This window comes from Taudactylus pleione, unplaced genomic scaffold (assembly GCF_031769625.1).
Source record: "Taudactylus pleione unplaced genomic scaffold, aTauple2 ptg000329l, whole genome shotgun sequence".
Taxonomy (NCBI): Eukaryota; Metazoa; Chordata; class Amphibia; order Anura; family Myobatrachidae; genus Taudactylus; species Taudactylus pleione.
Genome location: NW_028284730.1, coordinates 5,240,325 through 5,260,263, shown reverse-complemented (window position 1 = coordinate 5,260,263; position 19,939 = coordinate 5,240,325). Strand labels below are relative to the sequence as shown.

Here is a 19,939-nt window from a genome sequence, read left to right as displayed (position 1 = left end):
CTCTACAGATCGAGTAGAATATGCTGTCACCGTGTTGTGAGAGATCGTACACCTGAGAGATAGTCATACATAACCATCGAACCAGAGTTTATTTGTTAGCTGGCCATCCTCGTTTGTAAAAACCATATAACACAAAAAGAGCATCTGATTTTCTAACAGAGTTTGTACGATCCACATAGATACGGAGAGAATGAACTACATTCCAGGGAGGCTTCACCTACAGAAAGGTCTGAAGCATGAAAAGCTGGAACCACAATTTCTTCCTTCACATGAAAACGGGACACTACCTTAGGAAGGTAACCCTCCATTGTACGAAGTACAGCTCTATCCTGGTGAAAAATCAAAAATGGGGAGCGACAAGAGAGCGCTGCCAAGTCAGAGACTCTGTGTGCAGAAGAGATAGCGAGAAGAAAAAGTGACTTCGCTGTCAATCAAGTCTACAGAGTCCAGAGGTTCATATAGGGAAGCTTGTAGCCCCTTGAGATCCAAAGACAAATCCCACGGTGCTACCGAGGGGACAAAAGGAGGCTGAACTCGGAGAACCCCCTGAAAAAAATTCTAACATCTTGTAAAGAAGCAAGCCTTTTCTGGAACCAGACTGACAGTGCAGAAACCTGAACTCTCAAAGTGGCCTAGCGGAGACCGAGGTCTAATCAAGCCTGGTGAAAAGCCAGTTCCCGGGAAACCTTAAACACCTTAGGGTCATACTTTCTGTGGGAACACCATTGACCAAAAGAATGCAAAACCCTGTAATAGATGCGGACAGATGAAGGTTTTCATTACCTAAGCATCGTTTGAATCACAGAGCTGGAAAAACATTTGGCTATTAAGATGGAAGTTTCAAGAGCCACGCCGTCAAAGACAGACGAGGTAAGTCCGGATGCAGACAGGGACCCTGTGCTAACAGATCCAGCCATAGAGGAAGAGGATACGGACTGTCTATGGATAGATTCCATATATCGGTGAACCAATGGTGTCTGGGCCAAGCAGGAGCCACTAGTATTACTATTCTGCCTTCCTGCTTGAATTTCCTGAGGACCCTTGGGAGGAGGAAGATCAGAGGAAAGAGATACGCCAACTTGAAGTCCCATCTTACTTCCAGTGCATCCACGAAGGCTGCTGATGGAGCTCTGGACCTGGACCCATACCTGGGGACCTTGTAATTGTGATGCCATGAGGTCTATGTCTCGTAGGCCCCACTTGTTCACCAAGAGTTGAAAAACTCCCGGGTGGAGAGACCACTCTTCGGCGTGTATTTCCTGATGACTTAGGAAGTCTGCTTCCCAATTGAGGACTCCCGGGATGAATATTGCCGAGACAGCCGGAACATGACTATCTGCCCAGATCAGAACCTTTGTCACTTCCCTCATGGATGCATGACTTTGCGTGCCTCTCTGATGACTGAGATACTGTGTTTGCGTTGTCAGACTGAATCTGAACCGTCCTGCCCTGGAGCAGGTCCTGTGCCATGATGAGTGCTTTGTATACTGCTCGAAGCTCCAGAATGTTTATGGGCAGATGACTTTCCTGATTTGTCCATCTTCCCTGGAAAGTGTCCCCTGTCACTGCCCCCCATCCGGGTATTCATGGTGAGAAGCACCCAATTTGGAATCCAGAGTGGGCGATCTTTGTCTAGATGATCCTTTTTCAGCCACCACAAGAGAGAGAGACGAACCTCCGGAGTGAGAAAAATCCTCTGGTACCTTATTAGATGATACTGTCCGTTCCACCAGGAGAGAATCAATTTTTACAGAGGCCTGGAATGTATCTGAGCATACCCCACCATGTCGAAGGTGGATACCATTGACCCCAGGACCTGCATTGCTGATAGCATGGATACCCTTCGCTTGTGTAGTAATTTGTAGCATTCCCGCTAGGCTGTTTCAGCAGTGCCCTATTTCTAAATGGCAGAAAGCACCCAGCCCTCCGGCGCCCCGCTGAAACATCCTGCGGGCTCTCTCCCCACTCACGGGCTGCACTGTCCCACGGGTGGGGAAAACGGCGCTGCAGCGGTCACCGCCGGTGAATAGTTGCCGGCCAAATGCGCCCGGCAATTGATTCACAGTGACCGCAGCGCGTGGGGGCTACCCAGCATGTCCGTAAGTGCTGGGCAAACCCCCAAGAGTGAGGAAAAGGTGACACGTCATAAAGACCTGCCCCTTTTCCTTGGCCACGCCCCTTTTTGGGCATGCACAGAAGTGCCCTTTCTCTAGGTCCTAGAGTGACCACTAAATTTGCATATTCGCAATGATAGGCGCGCAATTTTGTCTTCTGACAGAAACACCCTTTGTGCCTGGGAATCCAGAAGTGCTCCCAGATGTACCATTTGCTGTGTTGGAGAAAAAGAGGATTTCTTCTAACTGATGATCCAGCCGGGCTTCTGTAGGCAGGCAATGGTCAGTTGAAGATGGTTTTGTATAACAACTGGAGTCTGTGCCAATATCAGAAGGTCGTCCAGATATGGTAGTATTCGGATTCCCCGACGTCAGAAGTAAACCGACATAACTGCTATTATTTTGTTAAAGACTTGAGGGGCTGTTGATAGACCAAAGGGCAGTGCCTGAAATTGGTAATGTTGTTGCAGGACAGCAAACTGTAGAAATTGTTGGTGGGATGGCGTAATAGGCATATGTAAATACGTATCCTGAATGTCCAGGGAAACCATAAAATCACCAGGCTCCATTGCCAGAATAATTGATCGAAGAGTTCCATACGGAACTTGGGTACATGGATAAACTTGTTGAGGGTTTTCAGATTTAGAATAGGGCGATGACACCCATTCGGTTTCTGAACCAAAATTCAAGAACACAGGAACCAGGATTATTACCCCTGCCTGAAGCAGGGAGTAAATAGCCTCCTGAAGGGCCAAGGCTTTGACCGCATCTGATGGAGGACTTGTGCAAAAAAAACTTCTGGGGAGGATGCCTCCGGAACGTGAGGGCATACCCCTGAGAGACCACTTCTCGGACCCAGGCATCTGTTGTTGTTTGATGCCAGTAGTCCGCAAACTGAAGAAGTCAGCCTCCCACCCTGGGATCCCCCAGGAGGGGGCCCACCCCATCAGGCCGAGGGTTTGTCTGGCTTAGAAGCTGGACGTCTGGCCAGCCCAGACCTTAGTTTACCGCCTGGTTGTCCTGCAAAAACTAGATGGCCTGAAGGAAGACTGTTCCTTTGCTCATCCCTGAGGACAAAAGGACCAAAAAGAAAAAACTGTCTAGACTTTAATGTACTTGTAGATGGCAGACCTGCACATTTTTAAGCTGCCAGTGTAGCTATTATTATCTTATCTAAATCTGCTCCAAAAAATGAGTTATGGTAGAACTTAACTCTCTTTCTTCGAAGTCCATAGGGTCCACAGGGAGACCATGGGGTGTAAGTGGTGGTTGAGGACCGGGCACCGAACCATTAAAGCTTTGCGCCCAAGATGCAACGGTCCTTCCCCCTATACCCTGCCCCCGAGCCAGAGGCACCTCGGTTTGTGACAAACCTAAGGCCGCAGGAGGAGAGGAAAGAAGGAAGACTGGTATACACAAGAATCACATTTTCACACAGAAGGAGACGGGAAACAGGTGACCAGGAAACATAGCCCATAGAAGCCAAATGCATCAGGACCCTATGGACTTCGAAGAAAGTTAACGACGGCAAGTTTTACCATAACTCTAATTTTCTTCTTCAGGGTCCATAGGGGATGTCCCAAAGCAGTTATTCAAGGGTGGGGACACTCCTGGACTGAGAGGAGAATCCGGCGCCCGAAGGAAGCATCCTGAGAGGCAAATGTATCAAAGGCATAAAACCTAAGGAAGACCACGTGGCTGCCTTACAAAGCTGTTCAGCTGAGGCGCCACGGCGAGCTGCCCACAAGGGACCCACAGAACGAGTGGATTGAGCAGTGACAGTAGCCGGAACATGCCTGCCTGCGTGTAAGCCTGCGAGATAGTCATGTGAAGCCATCTAGCCAATGTCTGTTTATTGGCTGCCAACCTTCTTGTGAAATCCATAGAGAACAAGAGGGAGTCTGTTTTCCTCAAAGAACTGGTACAGTCCACATAGATCCTGAGAGCATGGACCACATCGGCCTCACCTTCCGAGAGGTCTGGTGATCGGAAGGCCAGGACTATGATTTCCTCATTAATATAGAAACAAGTAACCACTTTGGAAAGGAAACCAGGGCGAATCCGAAAAACAGCCCTGTCCTGATGGATTAGAAATGGGAAGCGACATGAGAGCGCCCCTAAAGCCGATATACTTCGGGCGACACCATAACCAGAAGAAAAAAGTCTTTGCTGTGAGCCAATTGAGATCCATAGATTTCAAAGGTTCAAACGGAGTGCCCTGTAACGCCTGAAGAACCACTGATAAATCCCACGGAGCCACAGGAGGGACAAAGGGAGGTTGTATGCGGAGTACACCTTGCAGAAAGGTGTAACATCCGGCAGTGAAGCAATTCTACGCTGGAACCAAATGAACAGAGCAGAGAAGGCGGAGTCCAAGATCCAATCCAGCTTGGAGGAAGGCCAGGACTCTAGAAAATCGAAACACATGAGGGTCATAGCTTCTGGCATCACAACATTGGAAGTAGGTATGCCACACTCTGTGGTAAATACTGACAGAGGCCAGCTTACACGCTCTGAGCATAGTCTAAACCACAGAGCAAGAAAACCCTTTAGACCTCAGGAGGGATGTCTCAAGAGCCACGCCATCAAAGACAGATGACCCAGGTCGGGTGAAGACAGGGACCCTGAGACAACTGGTCCGACCGCTGAGGTAGCAGGAACGGTGCGTCTATGGGGAGGCTACGAAGACCTGAGTACCAAATCCGTCTGGGCCATGCTGGGGCCACTGGCAGGATAGTGCCTCCGTCTTGTTAGAACTTCCAAATAACTCAAGGAAGAAGGGAGACTGGAGGGAATAGGTACAAAAGATGGATGGTCCACTTCACTGATACAGCATCTACAAAGGCTGCCTCGGTGTCCGTTGTTCTGGACCCGTACACTGGCAGTTTGTGATTGTGTCTGGAGGCCATGAGGTCCACCTCTGGTAGGCCCCATTTGTCCACTAATGGTTGAAAGACTTCTGGGTGGAGAGACCATTCCCTGGCATGCACTTTGTGATGGCTGAGGAAGTCCGCTTCCCAGTTTAAAACTCCCAGAATGAACACTGCGGAGATGGCCGAGAGGTGACCTTCGGCCCATGTGAGATTGCTTGATATTTCTATCATTGCTCACCGACTTTGAGGGCCTCCTTGGTGATTGATGTAGGCCACTGCTGTGGCGTTCTTGGACTGCACTTGTACAGGCTTGCCCTGAAGAATGTCCTGAGCTAGAGTGATGGCTTTGTAGATGGCTCAGAGTTCCAATACATTGATTGGCAAGGTCGACTCAGCTGACGTCCAACGCCCCTGAAAGGAGTGTTGACCAGTCACTGCACCCCAGTCCCGGAGACTGGCGTCTGTTGTAAGGAGTACCCAATCCGGGATCCAAAAGGGACGACCTTTGGTTAAATGGGACGTCTGTAGCCACCAGGAGAGGGACAGACGAACCTCTGTAGAGAGAACCATAGTTTGAGCCTTGATCCGAATGGGCAACCCTTTCTACATGGACAGAATTAGCTGTTGCAGGGGATTGGAGTGCAACTGAGCATACTCCACCATGTCGAATGTGGATACCATGGATCCTAGAACCTGCATTGCTAAGTGGACTGACACTCGGCGACTGAGTAGGAATCTGCACACATGTATTTGCAGTGTGGAGATTTTGTCTGCTGTCAGGAAGATTCTCTGATCCTGAGAATTAAAAAGAGCTCCCAGATGAATTATCCTTTGTGAAGGATTTCAGGGAGGATTTCTTCCAATTGATTAACCAGCTGTTCTTTTGTAGGAAGGCAATGGTTACCTGAAGATGGCGTTGAAGCACCTATGGGGAGCTTGCTAAGAGCAAGAGCTCGTCCAGTTATGGTAGCAGCCGGACCCCCTGAACACGCAGATGGGCCGCCATGATATATAGAAAGGGGGACCATAGACTGCACACCCAAAATATATATATATATATATATATATATATATATATATATATATAATGGGAGGTGCTACCTGTGGAGACTATTGTTGCAAACACAAGAAAAGAAAATACAAGTGCACAACTCCAACATTACTAATTATATATAATACATTATGCAATAGAATTTTGCAATACATAGAGGTTTTAGCATAATCATGGACATGGTTATGGGCCTACCCACCGCGCCCAGGTAACCTCTGAGGGTAGGTCCCTAACCTACTGGGGATGAAATCCAGAGCACAGGACACCCCCAAACAAGTCCAGCTGAGCCACCCCAGGGCATCACTCTAATGAGAGAAGGTGAAGTGTAAGATAGATAAGAGCAGCTACTGCTGCATATATAAGGTGAAAAATACATATATATTAAACAAACAATAAAGGTGCTAAAAGTGCAAAAAGGAAAATGTGTTTATAATGCGATGCCCTGAAGCAGCCCAACCAAAGCAATCCAGGGGACCCATGCCCCAAAAATCAACCCATAGCTGCCATGATAGTCATAATCTTGGTAAACACCCGTGGAGCTGTAGACAGTTTAAAGGCTAGAGCCTGACATTGGAAGTGTTGCTGTAGTATAGCAAACTGGAGATATTGCTGATGAGAAGGCGCTATAGGTACATGTAGGTAAGCATCCTGAATATCCATAGATACTATAATGTCCCCAGGCTCCATAGCTAGGATAATAGAGCACAGAGGGCCTGATTCAGAGCTGAACGCTCTGACCAGAGCGCTCGCTCTGAATCAGGGCCCTCCTACCTTTTTTTGGAGCGTCCTCATGGACGCTCACATAGCTGTGGGTTACCACCCACAGCTATAGCGAGCGTCCATGATGATGGTCGCTATGGTCTTGACCATCGCGACCATCGGGCTTCCGACGGAGACCCTGCGGTAGGGTCTCGCTGCCGCAAGCCCTGGAGTGATTTTGGCTCTATCAGAGCCAAAATCACTCCCACTGACATCACTAGTGATGTCAGTGGAACCGGCTTGGAAACGCCTCCGTCTGGCAGCCACGCCCCCGGCACGCCCACCAAAGGGGGCGTGCTGTTAATCAACATCGACAGCACGCCCCCTTTGGTGCGAGACCCGGAGCGATGGAGAGCCCGTCGCTCTCCGGGTCTCGCGCATGCGCACGACGGAGCTCCCTCCGTCGTGCGCATGCACAGTGGGGGATATCGACCCGCTTGCGAGCGTACTGCCGCTCACGAGCGGGTCTGAATGACCCCCAGAGTATCCATCCTGAACCTGGGTACCCTGATGAACATGATCAGGGATCTGAGGTTAAGGGTAGGCTGATGAGACCCATTTGGCTTCTGAACCAGAAAGAGTAGAATAAAAACAATTCCCTCGCTGTGATAGCGGGACTGGAACTATAACCCCTGCTTGCAGCAAGGACTGAATGGCTTTCTGGATGAGCAGGGCCCTGTTCGGGTCTGATGGAGGGTCTGTGTAGAAAAATTGGTGGGGTGGCCGTCTTATAAATGAGAGGGCGTACCCGTGGGAGACCACTTCTCTTACCCAAACGTCTGTGGTGGTTTGACGCCAGCACTGGGCAAACTGAAGAAGTCGGCCTCCTATTCTGGGGTCCAGTCTCGTCAGGTTGAAGGCTTGTCCTCGGATTGTGAAGCAGGACATCTGGTGGTCCAGGTCTGCTTGTTCCTGGGCTTAGAGGAAGCTGACTGCCTAGGAAAGGACTGACCCATAGGCTTTCTTTGGGGACGAAAGGACCTAAAAGATGTTGTCCTAGGTTTTGCGGTAGCTGCTGAAGGCAGAAAGGCAGTCTTTGATGCTGCTAAAGTGGCTACAAACTTGTCTAAGTATGGGCCAAACAAGATCTCCCCTTTGTAAGGTAATGCTTCTAAGGCTTTCTTAGAATCTGCATCCGCCTTCCATGACTGCAGCCACAGAATGTGGGGGGTAGACACCGCTGTGGCATAAGCTCTAGTAGCTAGGAGACTGGCATCCAAGTATGCTTCTCCAATATATGAAGCTGCATCTCTTATGTGAGCTACATAAGACATCTGATGCCAAGAGGCGTCTGAGGGAAAAGATTCTTCAAGGGCATCTGCCCAGCTCTCAATTGCTTTAGCCACCCGTGCAATAGCCATGGTTGGGCGAGCAATGGCGCCTGAAAGAGAGCACACAGATTTAAGGCCAGTTTCAATCTTTCTATCCGTAGGGTCCTTTAGTGAGGAATATGTAGGGATAGGTAATGTGGCACTTTTAATCTAAGGCGTAACATGGTAATCCACTACTGGGGGAGTCTCCCATCTTGCACAATTAGCTGCAGGAAAAGGATAACAAGAGGTCAGGCGTTTTGGGGCCTGAAACCTCTTACTAGGCATCTGCCAAGCCTCTGCCATGTGCTCAACTAGTTGATCCGAGAGGGGAAGCTCTGCTGAAGCCACTTTTTGTCATTTAAATAGTGGGTGCTTTGATTTGGGGGCGGGCTCATCACCTTCTATTTGTAAGATAGATCTATCCGATAGCACCAAACCAGGTATGTACATTTTAGTCTGAATCACGGCTTCCTCCCCCGAAGGGGACTCAGTATTAGAGAGAGCTGCATAGACGGTGAAGATAACACACTTAGTAGTCTTACTGGGTAAGGGCTTTTCACCTTGTAAAATATGTTGAAAGGCTGTAGAGGTAGCCGCCAGACTTTGTACTGAGGTCCTGATTCAGAGCCGTACGCTCTGACAGAGCGCTCGCTCTGAATCAGGGCCGTCCTTCCTAATTTTAGAGCGGCCTCCTGGCCGCTCGTATAGCTGTGGGTGACCACCCACAGCTATAGCGAGCGGCCAGTAAGATGGTCGCGATGGTCAAGACCATTGCGACCATCGGGCTTGCGACGAGACCCTTGTGGTAGGTTCTGGTTGCCGCAAGCCCTGGAGTGCTTTTGGCTCTATCAGAGTCAAAAGCACTCCCACTGACATCACTTGTGATGTCAGTGGGGCCGGCCCCAGATGGTAGGCGTCCCCATGGGAACGCCTCCATCTGAGCAGCCACGCCCCTGACACGCCCACCAAAGGGGGCGTGCTGTCACTCACCATCGACAGCACGCCCCCTTTGTAGCGAGACCCATAGCGACGGCTTGCCCGTTGCTATCCGGGTCTCGTGCATGCGCCAACAGCGACCCGCTTGCGAGCGGTCTGAATTAGGCCCTGAGTTACAGAGTAAGTCTACCCATGGAGGGGGCATAGGAGCTACCTGTATTGTTTGTACCTGTTGTGGCAACCCCATAGGGGGAATTACAGCCGGGAGTGCTAGGCGGTCCGCAATAGTGGCCAGCACCTGAGAAAAATAAGCCCAGGGCCTCATTCAGACCCGCTCTCAAGCGGGTCGATGTTGAGGCACTGCGCACGCGCAAGCCCCAGAGCGAGTGAGAAATTCACTTGCCCCGGGGCTCGCTACAAAAGGGGCGGCTGTCGATGTTGATCGACGACTCGCCCCGTTTTGTAGGCGGGGTGGCTGGCCAAACGGAGGTGTTCCTGAAGGAACGCCTGCCGTTTGTGGGCGGCCCTACTGACATCACCAGTAGTGAGCTTCCGGCTCTATTTAAGCCTGCATCACATAATTTGCATGAGAGCAGTATGGGTGCAGCTGCTTGCTTGCTACTCTTGCCCTTGCTAGACATAGCTGCAGAGTAGTATAGCAGTCAATATGGCACTGAGTAATATGCAACCACTAGGTATGTGATATACAAGTGGGAATGCAATCTAGTGACCCTGTTCTATGCTTGGGTAAGCTGCAGGAGCGCACAACACAAAATATGGCACAGTGCAGTAACTAACTGTATGTGACAACCTTCACAAATACAAGAAATGTGAGGTACAGAAAACTCTGAATACATCTGTGTTAGGGCAAAAATGTGAAAAAAGGGAACGATATATGCTGACAGTATAGAGAGATAATATACAAACAGACAGCGCTAGCATAAAAGTCACATACAAGGCAGAAATGCATTTACAGTAACTGCGAAATGGCACTACAATCAACTACTCAGACCTTAAAGGCTAGTAGGCTATAGTGCTACACAACCTCGCCAGGAAGAGGTATGTAGGGGGAACGGATCCTGCTTTTCCCTGAGAGAACTGTGGCTGAGCCTGTAGAAGATGGCCACCGGAGACCTCTGAGGGGGCGTGGTTGGAGGAGAGCAACTCAGAGAAGCTAAAGCTCAGAGGAATAGTGCCCTGAGCTGAGGGGCCGCTGTAAAAGGGAAAGCTGACTTCCCCATGCTGATTGTTAACGACCGGGACGCTGGATTCCCGCTCCATATGTACCCTGGTGGTCTAGTGGATCACGTGGTCGGAGCCAGTGTTCACCCTCAGCCCCTCCAGTCTGTCCCCTGAGACCAGAGGTAAGACTGCCCATCTGCGGGCCACCGCAAGCAGTGACACGCCTTACCTGTCCCCTTAGAAACCGGGTTGCGGTCTGGGTTTATCCGTGGGGCCTGCTAGCAAGGTCCCCAAGATGCCCGCCGAGAGCACCAGGTGGAGCTGGCATTGCGGTGCCCAGAGGGGTGATGGAGTAGCAGCAGACACATCCCACAGACAGCCTGCTGCTGCCTGCTCAGAAGATTAAATGGAAAATAAAGAAAATCATTAAAATAAAAGCTTTTGGGCTGCTGAAGCAGCCCACTGTTATAATGGTGACCCAACTCCAGCCGGGCACCGACAAAAATGAGGTGGCTCGGGGGCGGGGTATAGGGGGAAGGGCCGTTGCAACCTGGGAGCGAAGCTTTAACTGTTCAGTTCCTGTTCCTCAAACACCACCTACACCTCAAAGTCTCCCTGTGGAGCCCTATGGACCCTGAAGAAGAAAGTATATTTCCATAGAAAGGTAAGAATTCCAGAGCCTTCTTTGATCCTGTATCAGCCTTCCAGGACCTTAATCAAAGGACCCTACGAGCCACCACTGAGGCTGCCGATGCTTTAGAAACTAAGAGTCCAGCATCTATTGCAGCTCCTCCCAAATAGGAGGCTGCTTCCCGTATGTGGGTGATATATGCCAGCTGTTCTCTGGTAGCATCTAGTAAAGAGTCTTCCAATGCCCCTGTCCATTCTTCAACAGCTTTGGCTACCCAAGCCCCAGCCATAGCTGAACGAGTAACAGCTCCAGATGACGAAAATATTGCCTTAACACGTGTTTCAATTTTCCTATCCGTAAAATCTGTAAGAGAAGATGCTGACGGAATAGGCAGCGTAGCTTTTCACTTGAGCATCCACAGTAGGAGGAATTTCCCACTTAGGCCCTGATTCAGAGCCGGACGCTCTGACCAGAGCGCTCGCTCTAAATCAGGGCCCACCTGAATAAATATGGAGCGTCCTCCTGGACGCTCGTATAGCTGTTGGTCGCCACCCACAGCATATATGAGCGTGCAGGATGATGGTCGCGATGGTCTTGACCATCGCGACTGCGAGCAGAAGCCCGCGGTTGAGTTTCTCAAACGCAAGGCCCGGAGTGATTTTGGCTCTATCAGAGCCAAAATCACTCCCACTGACATCACTAGTGATGTCAGTGGGGCCGGCTTCTGACGGTAGGCGTTCCCTTGGGAAAGCCTCCGTCTGGGAGGCACGCCCCCGGCACGCCCACCAAAGGGGGCGTGCTGTCAATCAACATCGACAGCACGCCCCCTTTGATCAGACACTACGAGCAAAGGAAAGTCCTTCGCTCGTCGCGTCTCGCGCATGCGCACGACGGAGCTCCCTCCGTCGTGCGCATGCGCAGACCATCGACCCACTTGCGAGCGGACAGCCGCTCGCGAGTGGGTCTGAATCAGGCCCTTAGTACATTCAGAATCTGGGAAAGGATACAAAGATACCAATCTTTTATTAACATAAAACCGTGTATCCGGGTTACCGGACGCTCTGACCAGAGCGCTCGCTCTAAATCAGGGCCCACCTGAATAAATATGGAGCGTCCTCCTGGACGCTCGTATAGCTGTTGGTCGCCACCCACAGCATATACGAGCGTGCAGGATGATGGCCGCGATGGTCTTGACCATCGCGACTGCGAGCAGAAGCCTGCGGTTGAGTTTCTCAACCGCAAGGCCCGGAGTGATTTTGGCTCCATCAGAGCCAAAATCACTCATCAGGGCCGGCTTCTGACGGTAGGCGTTCCCTTGGGAACGCCTCCGTCTGGGAGGCACGCCCACCAAAGGGGACGTGCTGTCAATCAACATCGACAGCACGCCCCCTTTGATCAGACACTACGAGCGAAGGAAAGTCCTTCGCTCGTCGCGTCTCGCGCATGCGCACGACGGAGCTCCCTCCGTCGTGCACATGCGCAGTGCAGACCATCGACCCACTTGCGAGCGGACAGCCGCTCGCGAGTGGGTCTGAATCAGGCCCTTAGTACATTCAGAATCTGGGAAAGGATACAAAGATACCAATCTTTTATTAACATAAAACCGTGTATCCGGGTTACCCCATGCCTCTTACATAAATTCAGTAAACTGCTCAGATTTAGGAAACTCAGTTTTAACTACCTTCCAGTGTTTAAATACTGGAGCCTACTTACTAGGAGCTGGTTCATCATTCTGTATATTTAGGATTGATTTGACCGCCCTCACCAAAGAAGGGACATCCACTGTAGAAGGATGGTCCTCCTCTCCCGAGCAAGACTCCGGAGAAGAACCCTGCGCATCATCCGATTCCTCCGATGCGTCTGAATCCATATGCTGAGCATAGAAAGAGAACTTGCACTTCGGCGCCTTAGTGTCTACCGGTCTGCTCGCAACAGCCGACTGAGCCATACTCTGACTTAAGTGGCATAAACATACATCCAGGAAGGATGTATAGGAGGTGCAAACATAGCATGCTGTGGGTACCCCACACAAGGAAGAGTGTGGGAGTACCCATACGATCCACAAACTGCTTCAATACCTGAGACAAGGAGGACACCCAAGATGGCTCCTGTACAGGGTCTGCTAAACTGAACATGTGAGGTGGCTCTTTATAACAAACAGCAGACAATCCATCCATTATAAAGTCCTAAGGTGACAAGCCCGCCAAACAGAATTTATATGAAACCAGCACCGGGACTCCACCTCCTGTTTTCCTTTACCTTTTGACATATTCAAAATTAAAGGCAACAAATGCAATACAATGTGACAGCCTTCACAAATACTAGTAAATGTGAAGTACCCACCTACCAGATGGATGGGGAGAAAAAATAGTGATAGTTATAATTGGCAGTAAGAAATAAAAGACAGTATCAATACAGCAGCTAGCAAATAGTCATATACAATGCATATATATTATAATTGCACTAGACACTGAATCAACTACCCAAAAACAAGGCTTGGTAGGATATAGAGCACTATATACCTGACCTAGAGAAGAGGTATTACAGGGAGACTGCCCCAAAACCCCCCGAGACCAAACAGCTACAGCAGCGCACCGATAGTGGACTGTGAGCATCTCATATACACGAGAAGGGTAGGAGGAGCGACCCAGACGCGCGAAAAACCTTTGATGGATCTGCGTCTGGGTAGAGCCTACCTTCCCTAAGTTGCATCAACCGGCCGGGTGCGCTGGCCTCATGGCAGAAGTGTCTGCTGCCGATCCCCGGCATCAGACGATAAGGTCCCGTTGGTCTAGAGAGGACGCGGACGCTCCGGGCCCTGAGTGCAGCGGCTTCCGGTGCATCTCCGGCATCAGAAGCCAGGACTGCTGCACGCAATTCCCACGCGTGATTCCCCGTAAGCGATGAATCGCCTTACCTGACATCTTGGTGCGTCCTGTTGCAGCCTGGGCCCCAGCAATCGCCGCTAGCAAGCTCTGCCATGACCCGCCAAAATCACCAGAACTGTTAATGGGGTTGTGGCCCAGCGGAGGTAGATGGAGTCGCAGTGCATGCGTTTTAATCCAGACAATCGGCACTGCTAACTCAAAAACATACAAAATAAAATAAAACATAAAAGCTTAGGACTGCCTGAGCAGTCCCGTTACAAAGGTGCGTCTGAATCCTGCCGCACCAAACGAACAACTGAATGCCTGTGGCTAGGGGCGGGTATATGTTTAGAAGGACCAGAGGCATCCTGGGAACTGAAAGCTTTAACTGTTTGGTGCCTGGATCTCTCCAACTACATTATCCCCCATGGTATCCCTGTGGATCCCTATGGGCCCCGAAGAAGAAAGATGTCAAATATCGGGAAGAAAACATTAAAGTTAATGTTTTCTTCCCGATACTTGACATCTCTTTGCTTAAACTTTATTGTTGATTTTTCTTAATATTAAACCTTTCAAAATTGAATATAAGACTTTTTTTTTTTTTTTTTTAACATGTACCAACTTTGTTCTTTTTTTTTAAAACTTTAATTCCTTTATGAGAGTATGACTGGGGAAACCATCTGTAAGGGTACACTATAAAGGTTCATATTGTTAGGAGACTTTGGGGGCGATTCAATTCAGCACACTGCTGAATAGCCCCAGGAAGGAGTTCCTGCTATTTAATTCAATGCACTGTGATAAATAAAAAAAATAGTGTAACATTCAATCAAGACAGTTTTTTACCAAGTCAGATCCATGCCCTGCACAGTAACGACTACATTGTAGAACACCTCTTCCATTGTTATATTACAGTTTGATAATAGATACAAAACCATTAGTATACATAAGAAAGGTTTACTGGTTGTAGCGTTCCTGCAAGGCTGTTTCACAGGGGCACCGCGCCCTGCCCTATTTCTAAAGGGCAAAATGCACCCTGCCCTCCGGCATGACGCCACACTAAAACAGCCTGTGGGTTCTGTCCCCTCCCGCGGGCCGCAGTGTCCTGCGGGTGGGGAAAACGGTAGTGCTAGCGGTCACAGCCGGCATCCATTCACAGTGACCGCAGCGCTTGGGGACAGTCCGGCATGTCCGTAAGTGCCGGGCACGCCCCCAAGAGTGACGAAAAGGGGACGCGTCATTAAGACACGCCCCCTTTTCCTTGGCCACGCTTCCTGTTCGGGTGTGCTCGTGCCTTCGGCGCACGCAGAAGTTCCCTTTCTCTAGGTCCGCCGCCGGACCTAGAGTGAACACTATGGTTGTTATATGTCTTCTGTAATACTAAATAAATTATATATATATATATATATATATATATATATACACACACACACACACACACACAGATGTGTCCTCATACATCTAGCCTCAATACTCTACGCAGCGAGACTTGCTTGCTGTGAGTGAGGAGCCAGGTCATGTGCTACTCTGCTAGTGTTAGGCGTCTTTTTTTGCCGGAAATGTGTCTAAGTTGCAATGGACAGTGACAGGTGGGGAGTTTGACTGGGGCGGTACACCTGTCAAACCGTAACGCAGGTGTCCTAACGTGAGCTCAGGGAGGACAGAAACCTCCCGTAGAGCAGAACTTGCTGATTAATTTGACTAAAGGCACACATCCACTAGACGACAGGCAAAAGACTGCACGATTACGACATTGTAATCGTGCAGTTGTTTGTCAGTCTGTGCTGTGCCTACACTGAACAAGGAGATTTTGTAATTTTTTTTTTATTAAATTTGCAAAAATCTCAAAAATACTTTTTACATGTTGTCATTATGGGGTATTGTGTGTAGAATTTTGAGGACAAAAATGAATTTATTCCATTTTGGAATAAGGCTGTAACATAACAAAATGTGGAAAAAGTGAAGCTCTGAATACTTTCCAGATGCACTGTATATGGCGCCACAAGGGGTCTGCAGCAACTTGCAAAGTACAGAACAAAATGAACAAAAACACAAACAAAAGTGGCTTAAGCTGGGTACACACCTAACAGATATATCTGCAGATGATGGTTTTTCATACACACTGAACAACCATCATCTGGCTGGGGGTCCCGCCGTGCCCCCTTAGCCGTGATCTCTGCAGCAAGTGTACGAGCGGGCCGTCCGCACCCACAGCACGATGAGCAGATATATCTGCCATCAGTTCTCCAGCACAGCCAACGTGATATGTCTGTAAACGACGTCGCATACACGATATATTGGCCGATCAATTGATCACCCAATATATCTGACAGTGTTTACCCAGCAGTACAGTACAGAACATTGCAGGACATAGACATTGTTTATAAACATTGCTGCATCAGCAGGCATAATACTCAAATAAGCAGCAGAACCAAGGGTAGGGTGCCGTTGTAGGCAGTGTGGAGGGGATGATGCTAGAATTGAGAGAAGGAAAAACATATGAGGGAAGAGGTCCCTGCACATGAGAGCTTACAGTCTAAAGGGGAGGGGCAGACAAACAGGAGTGACACAGAGTGGAGAGACAGTGAGCATGGAGCGGTGGGTTAGGATGAGAGCTGGAAGGCCTTGATGAACAAGTGGGTCTTGAGAGCCCATTAGAAATTTTGTATGGAGGTCGTGAATCTTATAGGTAGAGAGTTCCAGAGGAAAGGAGCAGCACGGGCAAAATCTTGGAGGCGGGAGTAGGAGGAAGTAATCAGCTGGAAGCAGAAGGGGAATTTATGGGTGGAGGGAAGTGGGCAGAAGTGTAAAGGGAGATGAGGTCAGTGATGTAAGTAGGAGAGGAATAGGTGAGAAATTTCAATTGAGTTCTGTAGGGGAGCCAGCATAAGGCTTGTAGGAGTGGGGAGGCAGATGCAGTGCGTTTAGAGAGGAACACAAGCCGGGTAGCAGCATTGAGGACAGATTAGAGTGGAAAGAGGCAGGAGTCAGAGAGGCCAAATAATAGAAGGTTACAGTAGTCCAGGCTGGAGATGATCAGTGAGTGGATGAAGGATCTTGGTAGCATTTTGGGTAAGAAAAGCTCTGATCCTGGAGATATTTTTGAGTTGGAAACGGCAGGACTGTGTGTGGATTGAAGGAGAGGGAAGAGTAAAGTATAACTCCAAGACAGCACACTTGCGGGCTAGAGGAGATAGTTGTGATGTCAATAGATAAGAAATTGTGTGAGGTGAATGTATTTTGGAGGACAGGATGTTATCAGCTCAGTAATGGATATGTTAAGTTTAAGAATGCGCTAGGACATCCATGGGGAAAGAGCATAGAGACAGTTGGAGATACAAGTGAGGAGAGAGAAAGGTAACAGGAGGAGAGGTAGATCTGATCGTCATCAGCTTAGAGATGATTTTGGAGGCAAAATGAGCTCACCTAAAGAGGATGTATAGAGGGAGAATAGAAGAGGCCCAAGAACAGAACCTTGGGGGACACCTACTGGCAGAGAGTGGGGGGGAGTAGAATCATGAGAATAGACTGAGGAAGAATGGTCAGAGAGTTAGGAAGACAGCCATGACAGGACAGTAGTACACAGACCGAGGAAGTGAAGGATTTACAGGAGGACAGGGTGTGTCAAAAGCAGCAAAGGGTCAAGAAGGTGAAGAGAGTAGTGGCTCTTGGATTTGGCAGCAAGGAGGTCAGTTTCTGTGGAGTGGAGAGGACAAAAGCTAGACTGAAATGGGTCCAGCAGGGAGTGGGAGGAAAGAAAGGCGGTTGTAAACAATAAGCTCAAGAAGTTGTGAGGTAAAGGGGGAGGACAGCGATGGGGAGGTAAGCTAGAGCGAGAGTCAGGATCAAGGGTGGGGGTTATAAGAATGGGGGAGACAAGGGCATGCTCGAATGCAGAGGACAGTGCCTGATGAGAGGGATAAATTTAAGAGATGGAAATAGGCAGCAGGAAAGAGGGATCGGAGGAGGCAGGAGGGGATAGGGTCAAGGGGGGAGGTGGAATGGGAGGACCAGATTAGGGCCATGACTTTCTCTCCAGATACTGAGAGAAAGAAGTAAATGTTGGTAAAGTGGTTGGAGAGAGGCAAGGTGGAGAAAACTGGGAAGGGATGTCCTGATGTATGGATTCAATTTTAGATGTGAAGTGGACAGAGTGAGGAGGGGAGAACTGGGAGGAGATATGGGTCTTGAAATAAGACTGTTTAGAGAGCACTGTAGAATGAGAGCATAATGTTCATTTAAGAAGCACAAGGTAGGAAATATGCTGTTATCATAATTTCTAAGATGTTATGCTTCCTTAGCTGTCCTTTTTCTAAATTGTCATACAGGTTTCTTAGAGCACTAATTGCGATTAGCTGTATAATAATGAATGTTATTTTACAAGCAGGGTTATATAATTATCAGTTGTATAACAAGGTTGCCATACTATTCCTTGAATTCAGGACACATGTGAATTACACAGGTTCTGTAGCAGATTAAAACCAGGTAAAATATAAACGTGAAATCAGCCAGCCACAGAATATGTGTAATTCATGTGTGCCCCAAATTAGAGGGCTGATATGGCGGGATGTAGTTAGTAGACCGACGGGCAAGATGCCGCCAGTCTGAATCCCGACACGGGATTTAAGATTGAAGTCAAAATACTGACGCCTATCTTAATCCCAACGCCGAAACAGACAGATGCCAACCCAAACCAGGTAAGTCCGGGGGCGTCTTAGCTGTTAGCCGCAGGGGGGAGGGTTAGGTTTAGGTAGCATAGCAGGGTTCGCGTAGTTGGGGGAGGTTAGGGTTAAGCACCACTGGGAGGGGGGGTTAGGCACTGAGGGGGGTTACGGTGTGGGGTGGGGAGGGTTAGGGGACGAAGGGGGAAGGGTAAGTATACTTACCCGACCCTTGTCAGGATACCAACCATTGGGATGCCGTGGTCAGTATTTTGACAGGAGGCATCCAAAAAGCCAGCATTACATACCGATTCTGATATGGCAAGCCTAACTATAAGTATAAAACTATACTAAAAGTAAGGTCATATAATAATCAGTGTTAAATAATATGAATTATGAACATATATAAAGAGGGTTATGGTATATGATCAGCTGAGATTTGCAAAGATCAAAGCTATGTCCTCTGTAGGGTTATATAAAATAAGTGGCATATAATAAACTGAGTTCAGTGTTAAATAATAAGATGGGCTGTAACATTCTCCTGAGTATATTTATATGAGAACAAGGGAAATAGTACATGCTGCAGCTTATTACGTCCAGCAGATGTATCATGTAGTATAAGTGAGGCTATATATTGGCTGCTTATTATATACAACACATGTATTATGTAATATGAGTGGTGGGGTGATTTAGTGGCGACAGGTTGGAGGGGGGCAGGAAGCAGCAGCCGTCACTCAGTCCTGACCGAGACATGATATATAGATTGTTATGTAGCATGTACGGTTTCTCACCGCCCGGGGACAGCTCACAGACCAGCAGCGCGACAAGGAGCAGCACACAGCCCGGTACTCCAACAGCCATCTTTAGAGGAAAAGTCAGGAACACTGTCACTTCCGGTAACACTTCCTGCTTCCGGTAAACGCCGAGCAGCCATGTTGCTACACCCAGAGGAGCAGCGGACGCTTGTCTGGGGAGAGTAAATATGGCGGCGTCTCCAACAGTTCTACCAGGTGCTGCCATCTTGTGGTACATTTACGGTATGAGCTGTAATAGAGGAATCTCTCTCTTTTTACACATTGACTGGTCCATGTCTGATGTGGTGTTTTGTGTATAGTAAGATAAGATGTGCTTGTGTGGGGTAGGTCCCTGTGTCAGTGATGATTTGCTTTACATCTCCATGCAATTCCAAAGCATACACTGGCCCACAGTGGTAGTTTCGGGTGGGGCAGTGTTTATGCGTGTGGTAGTTGTTTTGCAGTCCTCCTTATTGAACAATAAACCATCACTTTTGTAGACATGACAATTATAATATAGATGACCAGTTCCAGAGTCTGCGCTTTCCTGCCACAGTGAAAGGTAAAGTACTAGAGAAGGAGTTGTAGAGAGAGTATGTGTACAGTATATATATGACATTCGTATCGATTTGCATCTTATAAATGTTTGTCCATAACTTTTAGGCCAGGGCAGGTTGATTTCTCCTCATATCACAATTCTAGTCAGATAGAACCAAACTCCTCAAGACCCGGTGAGTTCTGTGCTCTTTCCTCATTCTATC

General features: G+C 48.8%; 1 protein-coding gene across 1 annotated transcript in view; it reads right to left on the bottom strand.

Moving 5' to 3' along the window:
• TGOLN2 (trans-golgi network protein 2) overlaps window positions 1-19,285 on the bottom strand; it is a 30,739-nt gene extending 11,454 nt beyond the window's left edge. Inside the window, exon 1 of the mRNA XM_088443354.1 lies at window positions 19,176-19,285. Within this exon, the coding sequence (XP_088299480.1) occupies window positions 19,176-19,245 (70 nt within the window). The 5' untranslated portion in view covers window positions 19,246-19,285. The remainder of the gene's footprint in view (window positions 1-19,175) is intronic.
• Between the last annotated feature and the right edge of the window lie 654 nt (window positions 19,286-19,939).